The sequence below is a fragment of the Chelonia mydas genome, chromosome 1 (assembly GCF_015237465.2).
Source record: "Chelonia mydas isolate rCheMyd1 chromosome 1, rCheMyd1.pri.v2, whole genome shotgun sequence".
Taxonomy (NCBI): domain Eukaryota; kingdom Metazoa; phylum Chordata; order Testudines; family Cheloniidae; genus Chelonia; species Chelonia mydas.
The window spans coordinates 235,281,828-235,297,785 of NC_057849.1; the positions used below are offsets into that span (position 1 = coordinate 235,281,828).

Here is a 15,958-nt window from a genome sequence, read left to right on the forward strand (position 1 = left end):
CTTTCACATCCCTATTGCTGCAAACCGCTCTTCTAGTATCATTATTAAAGTGCCTAATATATTTCTGTTGTTCGCTTCATTTATTACATGCCATAATGGGGCTGCATATCTTTAGTGTTGGTTATGCACAATTAGCACTTAGTTATTGTCTTGTCACTTCAGCCCATATAAGACAAACTTCTTTAATGCAAGAAGTCAGCTAATCTTCATCAGTCAAGCAAAGCAGACAATTTTTGTTACCCTGAATACAAAAGATTCCAACTTACGTGGTATATTTTAATTTAACCCCCCAAATAACCCCCCAAAACATTAACAATAATCATTATAATCGTTTTCCTATTGCCATAAATGTGAACTAATATGTGTCTTCATAGTACGAAAAGCATCAGAGTGGTGATCTTGGACAATTTAGGTTCCTATTAGGAATATTATCTGCTGGTTTTTAAATGAAGAGTTTTAGTGGGGGGTGTAATATTTTTGGATCCACTTTGTTGTTGTTGTTGTGGGTCTGTCATCTCTAAGCCTCCAATCTGGGGGGGGTTTAGGCTTTTCCTGTGCTTTGGGCAAGCTGCAGGCCAGAGTGCTGATACTCATAAGCATAGGTGCTGGAACTAGGGGTGTTGAGGGTGCTGCAGCATCCCTGGGCTTGAAGTGGTTTCCATTATATACAGGGTTTATGGTTTGGTTCAATGGCTCTCAGCACCCCCACTATAAAAATTGTTCCAGCACCTCTGCTCATAAGTAGAAAGTCTTATGAGAAGGGTCAGGGATCCTTGATCCATGCCTTAGATTAAGAACACATGGATTGCCATACCTGGTGGGCACATGGTCCATCTAGTCAAAGCAGTGGCCAGTACCAAGATATTTCAAAGAATTCCATATATTGTAACCTCACAACACAATGGGGCACAATCTGATCATGGTCTATGGGTACTATTGTAATATAAATATTTAATAATAATGGACAACAACAAAATAACCTACCCATAGAGTATGTTTCCTCCTCACCACCTGACATTTGTAATTATCTTAAGGATGATGATTTGTACCTCTTTTTTAGTTTGTTTTATAAATTCTAATTTGTAGATGTGCGTATTATCCATACAAATTTCTAATCCCACTAAACTCTTGAACGATATCTTGTGGCAATGAGTTCTGCTGCTTATGTATTTCATATTAAAGGAATCACATCAATGTTATTTTATTTCTTTTCAATTTCCTTGCATTCTTGTATTATGTTAAGGTGTGCTGGATTGACCTCCTGATACCATTCGTTATTTTGTATACTTTTATCATCACACTTCATTGTCTTCTCTTCCTCTTTTCAATCTCCGTACCTCCAATAATTTTCACTGCCCATCTCAGGACCCCTTATATTTTCTCTGTCTCATCTTTAAACACCAAATTTCAGGTGAGGGTGTGTCACAACTGTAGTGAAGCACCTCCTCTTGGTCACTCACCAGACTGGTTTGAGGGGATCCAGCCACTGACACCATGTGTGTTTTAAGCTACTGGAGTCTGAACACAGTCCAGGCATTGCTGCTCTGTTGGAGTCGCTGAGCTCCTTCTCAGGGTGCAGACCCTGTGTCTAGTATCCCCACCTGAGAATTGTGATTACATGGTTCCCTGCCCAGCCACTAGAACCAGAGCTGACTCCTCAGGCTCCACCCATAGCCCCGATAGCGTAAACACATCCTCTCCCAAAACTCCATCCTCAAAGGGTCATGTGGTGGGTGTAATGCTTAACACACAGAGACGGACTTTGCATGAGAGTCTAAGCCACCATTGCTCTTTTCTTAACAGATAAAGCACAGAGAGTACTGATCACATAAGAAAAAATACATCCTGAATGGTCCTTAGGGGACTTTCTGAGTTCAAGTACGTAGGGTTTCCTCCGCTTCATCCCATCAGGTTGCTGCAGTAGCTTTTCTCTGCTTGAGTTGGTGAAAATGGCCAAAGACACCAAAGAGATCAGCTCCTGTCCTTTTTATAACCTTCCAGTCCCTTTGTCAGGTGACTCCCACTCCCAGATCAGCCGAGTCAGGTCCTAGACCCCTGCCAGGTGACCTCTCCCCTGACAAATGAGTTCTCCTGGGTGGGAGCCAGTCTATTTTCTAGGATAGTTGTATTTGAATAGAGGAACATCCCCAGTTAACAACCCTCTATAGTCAGGTCTGTATTAGTCTCTGTTGGAATTTCAGTACGATATGGAGGTAAAAAGGCAAAAGAGAAAGCAGCTTGCCCCACATTCAAAATGGAGTTTGCATCTTGGTGAAGATACACACAGAGTTCATAATCTCACAGAATTCATAAATTGTACAGATATGCTCTGTGCCAACAAAGCCATTATACTTCTCTCCCTTTTCCTACGCTTGCCTCCTGTGTATGAAATATCATTCCTGAGCTGACTCACTAAACCCAGTGTTCTCATTCAAGTAAGACCCATTTCTACTACTATCCCTACATGAAATGAGTTGAGATCAATATTTTCTTTAAACACACACACGTACGCATTGAGCTAACAAAACATGCCAACTATCTCTCCGCTTATATATTAGTTCCCTTTCCCCACTCTCTGTTTTTGTCCCTTTTAATTGTAAACTCTTTCGGGCAGGGTTTGCGTCTCTAGGGCAGACTTTAGCATATTTGGAGTGCTCTTGGAACATAACTAAAAGCAATATACCATTCTTCATATGTGCTAACATTTTAATTGTTCAGGTACTGCTGTACACTGGGAAGAGGTTCCCATTAAGCTGTTAACTGTTAACAGGTCTTTTTCCTAAGTGAATATAGTTAATTTAAAACCCAGCAATGTTGATGAGTGGATTAAATTATTTCTTTAAATTTGCATTAGTTAACACTGAATTTCATCTGCCATTGTGCTGCCTGCTTGCTTAGCTTTGTCAGGTCTGTCTGAAGTTCCTCAGTCTTCCTTAGCTTTAACTAACCTAAATAATTTTGTGTCATCTGCAAATGCAGGTTGACTGTTCATCCTCTTCTGCAGGTCGTTAATGAATAGACTAAGCCACATCCTGTGGATCCTTGGTGCAATCTGGTGTTAAGTTTTTTCTGTGCTAAGGGGCATTAAGAATAGGTACAGTGTTTGCTATGCTCAGGTAGCCAATTTCCATGTCAAGGCATTCATTATTATTAGTATTATTTTTTGGCACTCACTTCATTCCTAAATTCTTTGGCCTTATACAGTCTAGTCCTGGTTGATCTTTAATATGTCAGTTTATTCCAACATCTTCTCTTTAACACTCAAATACATCTTTATTACTTGAGAAGACTACAGTAGGTCTCTCCACAATATCCTCTGTGCCAAAAAGTGATGTGAAGAAACAATTTAACTCATCGGCAATATCCTTATTCTCCTTAACTGTTCCCTTTATTTTCTGGTAGTCCATCAGACCTCCATCAGGGTTCTACCCAGTGTGTCACTTGGCCCTGACTCAGTTTCCCCTTCTTCCCCAGATTAAACAACTTAGACTTCATCCTGCAAGTGTTTTCTCAGTAGCTCTCCCCTTTTGGAAGTCTGGTTTATTAACATAAAAGTCAAAACACCCATAAAATCTTTCCTGGTTGGCTCATACCCTGAGTGCAGGCTTGCCTCCAGCAGACTCCTGCTTTCTGCATGTCTGTTTCCCAGGCTCTCTTCTTACGAACTCTGGAGAGTCACTTAACCTAGTCCTCCTCACTGGCCCTTTCCTGGCTGTTCTTCCTGCACTTTAATGGAGCGTGCACAGCCCGGTCGGTTCTCCCTGGAGTCTCTGTTGTGACTTAACGTGGGCTGCCATCATATCTCCCAGCAGGCCTGATTCTTAGACACATGCTCTCCATCACATGACCCTTTTATGGGGGAGGGAGGATAAGCCTGACACAGGGTCCCAGCCCTCTTAGGGACCAGCTCATCCAGGGACAAGACCCAGCAATTCTGCTGCTTGGCCATATATTCTTGTTAGATGCTTTTATATCTTCACTATTCTCTCTTCAAGGGCCTGATTCAAAGCTTATTGAAGACATAGAAAGACTCCCTTAGATTCAATATATTTTAGATCAGGCCCTAAATTCACGCTTAGATAGGAGAACTACCATTTATTTTACTTATTTGTTTTTATTGACTTCACTTAAGCTAGATCTCCATAGTTTGAAGGATAAGTTTGATTCAAACTATCTTTTCCTTGCCATTTCTCCTTTCATTTTCCTTCCTGCCTTTGCTACTTTTTATTTTTTGAGAGGTATGGATGTTTCCTGTATGTCTCTTATGGTATGCCTAAGTAATCTCCATTCTGGGTCTGAAGATTTTAATTTTATTTTTTTCACCTTTGACCATTGGGTTGCTGTGACTAGCTTCCTCTATTTTTTTAAAAAAATTCATCTTTCTGAAGTTTCATATCAGAGAGCTAATTCTTGGTACCTTTCCCCCCCTAAGAATTCTATGGTGGTCACTATGATGTAGTCACTTACATGGTTCAGATGCTGCCCTTTGCTCCCCACAACCATTTTCAACCTCTTCTCCCAAGTAAAAAAATCCTTTTCCTTCTCTCAGCAATAGCCTCAAACCCATCAGCTGATCCAGGGTAGCTTCTAGAGAACAAATATTGTCATCATGGAAAACAGAGAACAAATTAAAATAAATAACTGATGAAGATTGATGTTGCAGATTAATGTTCCCTCAAACTCTGACAAGTGTGCAGAAAAAGAGTGTGTGGTAGCTGAAGTTTAAATAGAAAATCTTACATTCTGGGTTCATCCATGTCCGTGCTTGACCCCCTGGGCTAAACTTGCCGATCTCACTCAGCATTCAGCTCTTATACATCCCAGAGCATGTCTTCCTCCTTTCCCTCTTTCGTCTCATTTTCTAGCAGCCTGACCCAATAGGCTCCAGCCCATTCATCACCTCCTAGATAATTCCTCTCCACCTTGCTGGACCAATTTGGGCTATGGTCTAAAACTCCCATCTGACCACCACCACCGAGGAACATTAAACCTTGTCTTCTCTCCTTTTATTCTTTCTTGGAAATACGCCTTATCTTAACAACTGGGCTTTAATTTGTCTGGCCAAACTTTCATTCCAGTCCCAGTCCCAGTCTAGAAACACTTTCATCTGGCATCCTGTAAAAATATAGAAGGCCTACACTACCTGACAAAATTGTTTTATTCTTTAGCAGACATAATTTTATGTGGATGATGATATTAGATTTGTATATGTTTAACTCTAGCATTAGATTCCTACAAGACCTGAATGGTGAGGTTATTCATCAACTATTTTAGAATACAGTTTAATACCTGTAAAAGCGGCAAAGAGTCCTGTGGCACCTTCTAGACTAACAGATATATTGGAGCATAAGCTTTCATGAGTGAATACCCACTTCGTCGGATGCATCCCACGAAAAGCTTATGCTCCCATGAAAGCTTATGCTCCAATAGGTCTGTTAGTCTATAAGGTGCCACGGGACTCTTTGCCGCTTTTACAGATCCAGACTAACACGGCTACCCCTCTGATAGTTTAATACCTGTGGATAGAAATCCCATGCTTGAATAAAAAGACTAGAAGTAGGAATGTACTACCTGACCAGGATGGTGATGGTGAGTGTGAAATGCTCAGGGGCGATTACAAAACCAGAAAACCCAATAATAATAATGGGGGATTTCAACTATCCCAGTATTTACTGAGTACATGGCACGTCAGGATGGGATGCAGAGATCAAATTTCTGGACACCATTAATGACTGCTTCTTGGATCAGCTCGTCCTGGTTAATCTGAAATTAAAAGGAACAATCACAAGAATGAAATGCCTGCAAGCTGCATGAAAACTATTTTAAAACACCATAATAGAGGCTCAAACTAAATGTATACCCCAAATTAAATAAATCAGTAAGAGGACCAAAAAAAAAAAGCCACAATGGCTAAACAATTAGAGTACAAGAGTCTTTTAGATGCAGAAGGACGTCCTTTAAAAATTGGAAGTCAAATCTTACTGAGGAAAGTGAAAAAAAGCAGACATTCTGTCAAGTCAAGTGTAAAAGTATAATTAGGCAGGCCAAAAAAGAATTTGAAGAGCAACTAGCAAAAGGACATGAACAGTAACAGCAAAAATATTTAAGTACATCACAAACAGGAGGCCTGCAAAACAATCAGTTTAGCAACTGGATAATTGAGGTGCTAAAGGAGCACTCAAGGAAGACAAGACCGTTGTGGAGGAGAAGCTAAATGAATTCTTGGCATCAGTCTTCATTGCACAGGATGTGAGGGAGATTCCCACACCTGAGTCATCTTTTTAAAGTGACAAATCTGAGGAACTATCCCAGATTGAAGTGTCAATAGTAGAGGAGGTTTTTGAACAAATTGATAAATTAAATAGTAGTAAATCAGCAGGACCAGATGGTATTCATACAAGAGTTTTGAAGGAACTCAAATATGAAATTGCAGAACTACTAACTGTGGTATGTAACCTATCATTTAAATCAGATGTCTGGTAGCTAATGTAATGCTGAGTTTTTAAAAAAAGCCTCCAGAGGTGATCCTGGTAATTACAGGCCAGTAAGTCTAGCTTCAATACCAGGCAAATTTTACTATAGTAAAGAGCAGAATTATTAGATATACAGATGAACACAATTTGTTGGGGAAGAGTTAACACAGCATTTGTAAAGGGAAGTCATGCCTCTCCACACCGTTAGAGTTCTTCTAGGTTTTCAACAAGCACGTGGACAAGGGTGATCCAGCTGATCTAATATACTTGGACTTTCAGAAAAGCTTTGACAAGGTCTCACACCAAAGGCTCTGAAGCAAAGTAGGCAGTCTTAAGGGAAGGTTCTCTTGTGGATCAGTAACTGGATAAAAGATAAGGGGGAAAGGGTACGAATCAGTTTCCACAGTGGAGAGAAGTAAATTGCAGGGTCCCCCAAGGAACTGTACTGGGACAGTGCTGTTCAGCATGTTCATAAATGATCTGAAAAGGGGGTAAACAATGAGGTGGCAAAGTTTGCAGATGAGACAAAATTACTCGAGATAGTTAAGTCCAAAGCAAAGCAGTGGCAAAAAAAGTTACAAACGGATCATGATTCATCATGGATAGTTCTCTGAAAACAATGTGCAGAAGCAGGCCAAAAAAAAAAAAAAAGAAACCTAACAGAAAAGAACATTGGGAACCATTTGGCGAGGGATAGAGAATAACACAGAAAATATCATAATGCCACTATATAAATCCATGGTATACCTATACCTTGAATACTGTGAGCAGTTCTGATTTCCCCATCTCAAAAAAAGATATATTAGAATTGGAAAAAGTACAGAGAAGGGCAACAAGAATGATTACAGGTATGGAACAACTTCCATGTGAGGAGAGATTAAAAAGACCGGGACTGTTCAGCTTTAGAAAAAGAGGAGACTAAGGGCAGATATGATAGAGGTTTATAAAATAATTAATGGTGTGGAGAAAGTGAATAAGGAAGTGTTATTTGCCCCTTCACGTAATGAAGAATCAGTGGTCACCCAGTGAAATTTACAGACAGCAGATTTAAAACAAACATAAGGAAGTACTTCCTCGCACAGTGCATAGTCAACCTGAGGAACTTGTTGCCAGGGAATGTTGTGAAGGCCAAAAGTATAACCGGTTTCAAAAAAAGAAATGGATAAATTGATGGAGACTAGGTCTGTCAACTGCTATCAGCCAAGATGGTCACGGATCCAACCCTATGCTCTGGGTGACCCTAAACCTCTGATTGTCAGAAGCTGGGACTGGATGACAGGATGGATCACTCAATAATTGCCATGTTCTCTTCATTCCCTCTGAAGCATCTGGCATGGGCCACTGGTGGAATATAGGATACTTGGCTAGATGGACCACTGGTCTGACCCTGTATGGCCATTTTTGTGTTTTTATGAATTTAAGATTTTCCATACCAAACTTTTAATAATCTTTGAAAAGCATAGCAAAAAGAGGTGTGCTTTATTGGGCTGCAGTGAGTGATGTGATATATATATATATTGTACCAATTCTTATCAAGGAAAGCATGTAATGCCAGTCACAAATTAGACATTAGCCCTTGATTAGACATTTAGGTCTTTTGACAGGACCCTAAAATTAGCAAACCGTAGGTATATATTAATGAACTATGAGGTAAAATAAAAACTATTCTATTGAAATGTGTGCATAAGCATTAATCAGAGATACGTTGACAGATCAATTAACATTTACAAAAATTGGGAGGGAGGAGAATAGGGGACTAACTGTAATTGGGTGCAAGAAAAAGTTTAAGGGTGTTTTGTATCTTAATGGAGAGATTGTCTGGCTGCCGATCCTAGGAAAAATCTATTAAATGCTTCCACAGTCTGTTTCGTACTTTGCGCCACAACAGCAGAGGAGGCACTTTGAACAGAGCCATCTTGGTTCCAAGCCATTTTTCTTACCTTCTCCTAAGAAGTCCCCACTGCCTTGTCATGAATCCTGTATTGACTGCTACAGTACAGATGGCAGGTAATTGTGAGATCCCTTTAGCTCTCAGCTCTGGAAAATGAAGTGGCTGTTTCTTGGAATGCAAGTTTTATACTTCTTGTGATGATCCAGGCATGTCATCTGTTTCCAAACAAGGTGGTAACAGAGGTTATTTTGTGATATAAATGGCCTTCATTTTACCATTTTAAAATATGACAGGCGTTTTAGGATGGAGGTTAATTATATTGGTCATTCCACTAATATCACAGACATGTCAAAAGTATTATCGTCAATTTATGGCCAGTAAGTCCAATCTGTCATGTTAGTTCTGCCTAAAGTATATTTTCCTGCCCACCTTTGCATGCTTATTAGGTGAAATGTACACAGATTCTAGGAAAGAAACGTTGCACAGCACCAGCCACTACCATCTGCCAGACATAGCCAGAGATGAGGTAAACGCCTTACCGCATTTTGCAGACACCAATTAATGGAGAAACTCTTTGCTTTACCAGCAGTCCGTTTCCACCCTTTCTCCTTCCCCTCTTTTCCAAAGGGAGATGTGAATGCTTTCTGTTGAGTCTCTAATTTATGAAAGTGGAAATAATGTAATCCCATCTAGGAATGAATGAATCTCCAAAATGTGGGGCTTCAGATGCTTAGCTGATCTAGCTAACCCATAGGTCTGAAAATTTAACAAGATTTTGGCACTTCGTTTCAGTCCAGTTTCAACTAGAAGATACCAAACCTATTTTTGAGGGTCAAATAAGATCAGAAGTTTGGGAACATGGGCGGGGGGGGAGATAAGAGATTTTACCTTATCTCCACCGATTAGTCTTTTCATATCCTACTAGTGTATTAGTACAAAGTGTCATTGAATGTGAGTTGAGCTTCCATTTGGTGATACTCTGTTGTCACCCAAATACAGTTCACAGATATAACATTGAAGGGAAAATTCAAGACTAGCCCTTGCCCCTGCAAACATAATTTAGTCACTGAGGTTCCACAGCATGTAAGTCAGCACAGAATTTGGGCCTTAGTATTTAACATTACTGAATGTTCTTCAAGAGTATAAATATGAAATCATAAAAAAACTATATGATTTACCATGGTACACATAGGCCCAGATTTTCAAAAGGTATGTAGGCACCTAACTAAGGTCAAGGAGATAACATTGCAAAAGCAAAATGTGATGGGAACAAATCTGCAGTTTGTGTAAGTGTCCCTGCTCCTTTCTAGAATAGGACAGTGCACTCCCTGCAGATTATAAGGTTGGCGGGTAAGGTAGGTCTTTAGGGCTGAAAGATTAAATAAAATAGTGACACAGGATTTTGTCATCTTGGAAGGAAAGAAGCAAACATTTAAAGAAAAAAAAAATCAAAAGCTTTGCAGCTTAAGTTAGTTTTGCTTCATGATGTATTTTAAACATTTTAATCAAGTTATCCCTGGGTTTGTTTTCTCCTTTCATAACTGTTTGATTCTGGAAATAATCCTTCTGTTACCCTGGGACCCCAGAGTAGTATTTGAATGATTGTATGGGTTTGAAATAGTGCATTCTGCTAGACAAGCAGATGTAATCATGTCTCCCTCTAGTGGCTGGCCCACAAAGAGTGACAGCCTGCTGCTTACTCATATTCTTCAAATAGTAGGAGCTTGCATTTTCTGTACCGAGTTCCTGCGACCTGTCCCCGTCAACATCAATTGTCATATATTCGTCACACTCGGATATTGTTTTCAGTGTCTTCTTTATTTTATCATCCAGTGCAAATACTCATGCAATAGAAAATATAAATTAATAATTTTGTATTTAAAGTCAAACATGCTTTTTTTCTGGAAAATGAAGGTGTATGTGAAAAGGCAACCTATGTATGACTTCTGTATCTAATCTGGGGAGCTGCAGTCACATCCATCCACTTTTCAGGCAAAAAGATAGACTAGGGTTCAGTTTGATTTTGGGAATATTTGAAGAATCAAGAGTAACGTGAAGAGAACTAGTTCATTTCAATAAAACTCCTTTTCAATATATCGACTCAGAATATTTTTTCTGGTGCTTACAGCCCATATAGTGGGTTTGGGGGAAACCTGTAAATTGTATAAAATAGGCTTGACCATAAATAACTTAAAGATTTCAGGATCATTCCATAATCTGTATTTTCAATCATCATCCGCAGCGGGCAGTAATCCTAGAGGAAAAAAATCCACAAATAGGCAAACCAATTTTCCTTTAAGAGCAAAGCTAATTCTTTTCAATCCACGTTTTTATTGCACTGTTTTCCCTCTATCTGTTTAGCTAGCATAAGGATAAATTTCCAAAGCTACCCAGTTGGAAAATAAATGGGTTCACTGTTTGTCTAGCATTCCAGTCTTTACAAATGTAAATCAGTCCAACTGCTACTCATTTAAACCGCCAACTTCACAAAACATTAAAGGGCTGCTTTCAATACACAATTTAATCTGTGACAATTCACCAAGATTTCTGCTTGAACATCATTAGAAATTGACTATCTGATAAAGAGAGACCACTAGCAAAGGTCATGAGGGTCACCTTCTGTAATTATACAAAGTTTTACTGGGTCAACTACAGCAGACACCACTATTTGAAGGTTAAATTGTTACAATTAAATACATATACAGCTATTCCCATAGCTACTCTGTTGTTAAATGTACCGTAAACAACACAAGCATTCATTTCTGACCCTAATTGTGTCCAAGATGTCCCCATTTGGAAATTATACAGGAAAGAACATTATAATCTGTTACACATGAAACAATACTTTATATAGTAAGATGCATAATTAGCTGATGGAAACTGGTTTCATTTATCCACATCAATGCAAAGGGGTTCATTTGGGTTACTCTCTTTAGTCTAATTGGAATGCTGCAAGCAAGGACTCCTGATATGTTTTATAGCTGGAGAGTTTGCCGTAAACAAAGGAATATAATCCTGCTGCAAAATCGGTCATTAATGAAACTTTTTTCTGTATACTAGGCCCCTCCTTGTTGTTCACTAGATGTGTTAAAAAGCACTTCTTTGTTTTTATAAGTAGCCTGATAATCATGCACACATCTCTTAGATTGAAATTACTTAAGTTTGAAACTAGATAGTTGAGTAAACATGCTTTCTACTCCTCTGAGACAATAAAATACAAAATACTATTTTCTTGGCAACCAAGTTGTGAGACATTTACTAGAAAACTGGGATATGTAGACTGATGTATCACAAAGTGGGAAGAAATTACAGCTATTTAGTAATTAAATGTACAGTTGAGTCCTACAGGTAAACCTATTTATGTGTGTGTCTACATATGCTTACGTGTGTGTGTGTGTGTGTGTGTGTGTGTGTGTGTGTGTATATACACACAAACATATATAGATGTAATTATATATACACACACATTAAAATGTTTTGATTCAAAGGACATTTGAATTTAGTGGCTATTGGCAAGAACGTTCAGCTGGAATATAGTATGATAATTTACTATTTGTGTAATACATAACCGTGTGTTAAGCATTCAACAGCATATGATGATATCATCCTTTCTCTGATTTGTGTAAAGAATTAGATTAACTTTGAATTTAGCCCGTGGTCTTGGATATTATCCTGTTTTATCTGTGCAGGTGTGACCTGATCTAAGGCTCTCATAGACTTCAGTGGGCTTTCAGTCAAGCCCTTGGTTGAGGGACCAAAAAACACTCTTATGCACCAAATTTTGTTGAAAGCAAAGAATATATTTAGCACAGATCCAAAGCTGGGCTTTCATGCACTGTTTTGCAGAATGTTGCACTAGACACAATAAATGTATGCCGCATCGGCCGTACAACAAAATTACGAACACTTACAGTACAACTTTTTAGATTTAAGAGCACATTGTTCCATTGTAAAACTACCTTTTCTTTTCTTTGTTGTTGTATTTTCAGATTTTGTGTTGGAGACAAATTTTTCCTAAAGAACAACATGATTCTGTGCCAGACAGACTATGAGGAGGGTTTAATGAAAGAAGGTTACGCACCCCAGGTTCGCTGATCTGCCGCCACGTCGTTAAGAATATAAAGCACTATGTTCTTTTATCTTTTTTGCTCAACATGTATATAAGAAATGACACAGGATCCTACTGAATAGCGTAGATATAGAGAGACAGGATGGTCGCGTGGAATAAAAGGCGGACTGCATATGTATGTAGTGAAAATTGCTCCAGTTCAGAGTTGAATGTTTATTAAAAAAGGTAAACTGTACATACTGCTGGATTTTTATTTTATTTTATTTTTGGGGGCTTGCTATTGTTTTTTTTTTTCCCTTTTTGTGTCATTTGGCATGAGATGTTTATTTTGGACTATTGTACATAATGTATTGTAATATTTGAAGCACAAATGTAATACAGTTTTATTGTGTTACCATTTGTGTTCCTGTTTGCTTCTTTGTATTGTTGCATTTAGTACAATCACTGTCTAAACTTATTGTATATTTATGCTTTCTGTATCTACCAGCTATTTTAAATTAGCTGTAACTTTCTAGTAAAAAAGAATTAAAGAGCAAATCCCAACCATTATGCTACAGTTAAGAGCTTAAAATACTACTTACATTACAACTATTTAAAAGAAAATAATTCTAGCAGCAACCACTGCAAACAATGCTATGGTTAAAGGTCTATCAGCACTTGTGTTATAAGCCTCTATTTTTCAGGGGTTAAACCTCAGCTGTTTAATTGTATAGATCTCCTCCAAGAGCACTTTTATTTTATTACAAATTTTTGAAAAACATGCCTGGCTGGTTTGGGACATATTACAGAAGGTACAAAAGTGAATGATTTTGGGTGCTGCTTTTGTGCTGCTAGATGTTCAAAATAAGTTTTGTTTTATTTTTAAATTAGCTGGAAATTAGGCCCTAATGCAAACCAGTGCCTTTGGGTATCTTGTAACATATATATATTCTGAAGTTGTTTAATTTGGAAAAGTGACTTCTGCTCTTGTGCAGAGATCTTTTGTAAGATCAAATTTCTTAGGCTTTGAGGTTTGTTTTTTGAGGGGTTATTTTGTGGTGTTTTGGTTTTTTGCATCAAGACTTAACCCTAACTTTTCATGTAGAGTTGTGTGGCTGTGTCGTAAGTGACTTGTTCCAAAATGATGAGGTTAGAAGGCATCAAGAACAGCTTCAGTTATAGGGTCTGTATACATTAGGGAAAAGACCCTTTTGGCTGACAGTAGGAAAGTGACTTGTTGCTGACAACTACCCTTGGTGGCGGTTGAAGAAGACAATTTAAACACTGACGTAGATGGGACAATACTTTTAAATATCATTACAGAAAACAAGAAATATCACATTCCTCCACGTACCAATTGTACTGTTTCCGATTGTGTCAAAAAATTCTGTCCTGCCTACGCTGGCAATTAAATAATCTTCAATACCTGGTAAGAGTGGTGGGGCCCCTTTCCTGGCAATCACGGTCAGGAGCAAGTCCATCTCCTAATGTAGATGGAGCTACATTTTAAAGCCAAGAGACTGATGCCTCAGCAGCAGGCCCCTAAGTATTCATATTCCTGGCAGAGCTTAATGACCAGTTAGGCTGAGGTGAGAACTATGAAGGGATAACATGTAACAAATGGGCAAAATGCACAGTCAATCCTTTCCTCTTTGGCACTATTAAAGCTCACCAGGAAAATAGCCTGTGTTTAAATGACTGTCTCATATGAGGCCATGAAATTTGGGTTTTCTTTCCACTAAGAATCTTTTACACAAGGTACATCAAAGATCTTTGTGTTCCCTCTGTTGGTTTGATTTATGGTTGCAATGCTGTCCTGAGCTCCTCTATCTCTTTCTGCGGTCCCCATGGTGGAGGGGAGGAGATTCCTTAGTATCTATTGTGTGAGTTCTGAGTAGACTACACAATGGATTGATTTGGAGATGGATTTTTAATCCTGATATCTGAATTTCCAAATTTGTCCTTCTAAGAGAGATTTAGCTTTATAATAATGTGGCTTTTTGGTATGGATATGAACCCAGATTAAAACTAAGGGCTAGTCACAAAACTTAACTTTCACTGATCTAGAACATGGAGGAAACGAATGGTCACTAATATCATGGTTCATTCTAGTCAGAGAAAACAGTCCCATTCAAAGTTTCTCAAAATTTTCAGAGCACAGACCACATCTTAATTGAGAGATTGTGGCGTGGGATCACAAATCTCCCATTTGTGATCCCAATCTACCTCTTCCACTCCCATTCACAATTACATAGTACCTCTGTAGTGACTACAGCACTTGCTTACATAGAAGGGTCATATTAGGAAGGTATTTACATATTTGCTTCAGTAGTAATAAGTCTTTTTGCCTTTTTAGAAAAACATAAATCACAGTCTCCTGTTGTTCCTTCTTCCACGTCCCCACTCCGACCTGTTTTGTTACTTTCAAGCTAGAAACAAGAATGACTTGCTAGCTCTTCACAGACCACAGTTTGCGAATCTCCAATCTATTAGAGTCAGGGCAAGGGATGGGAATTAAGAAACCTGGGTTCTGTCCTTGACTTGCTGTGACCGTGGGCAAGTCACTCAACTTATCTGTGCCTCAGTTGTCCCATCTGTAAAATGGGGTAATATTTACACTGCTTTTGTAAAGCATTTTTGGCTCTTCAGATGCCAAGAGGTATATGTGCAAAGTATTATTAAGAGCATTAGTTTATACTGGGAAAAGTCAGGGGAGCATTTTTTGAAATGCTCAGTAGGCGGTCACTTTTGTAAATTAAAGTCAGTCATAGACATGAGGGAGAAACAAATTGAAAACAGTTAATAATCCATTGAAGACTTTGGCATAAAGATTGAAAGCAGATAAATGGCATTAGTGTTGTAAACTTAATAGCAAGCTCTTGTTAATACAAAGTACCACTGTTCAGATCTGTACAGGATTAGTGAAGAGAATGGATTGTGGAGTATGGGTGGGAGAAAAGTGGCTCTCATGTGTGAGCTTGTTGTGTGAGATATATGTATCAGGCACATAAAATAAGTGTGTGGAGGATATTATATAGCCCTTGATTTGGGGGCAGGGTGAAGAGAAGAAATAATCTGAAGTATGTGAAAATGTGCAACATCCTATTTTACATAATTTTAAAAGTTGGAAATCTAAAATGTTTTAACTGAACCACTACCAGAGAACAAAAGACAATGTTAAAGAGGGGTGATCTTTCTCTGAGAAGCTTTACTGATCAGTTTAGCTGAAGCCTAACCCTGCCCTCATTTTCTTTTTAATCATCCACCTCTGTTTTGGCCTCTTTGTTGCTGCTTGTGATTAAATTCTCTGCATATGAAGAAACGTTTCTGTGGTTCAGCTTGTGCTTGTTTGTCAGCCAAGACTGCTTCCACTAGCATCTTCTGTCCTGGCTGTATTTTCTCTCCATAAATCTCTAAATAGAGATAAACTGATGTTTTAGACAAATTATATATCTATATAGTTCTTGCACTACTGTTTTCTAACCCACCTGGTGATGTAAAAAAACAATCAAACCATATTGTTTCAATTGTAGAAGGACCCTCTAC

General features: G+C 38.6%; 1 protein-coding gene across 2 annotated transcripts in view; it reads left to right on the top strand.

Annotated features, from left to right (window-relative positions):
- The window catches only part of LMO3 (LIM domain only 3), an 82,838-nt gene extending 68,205 nt beyond the window's left edge, over positions 1 to 14,633 (top strand). For both annotated transcript variants that reach the window (XM_037877032.2, XM_037916096.2), the window contains exon 4: positions 12,354 to 14,633. In XM_037877032.2, the coding sequence (XP_037732960.1) occupies positions 12,354 to 12,459 (106 nt within the window). In that variant the 3' untranslated portion in view covers positions 12,460 to 14,633. The remainder of the gene's footprint in view (positions 1 to 12,353) is intronic.
- Positions 14,634 to 15,958: the final 1,325 nt, after the last annotated feature.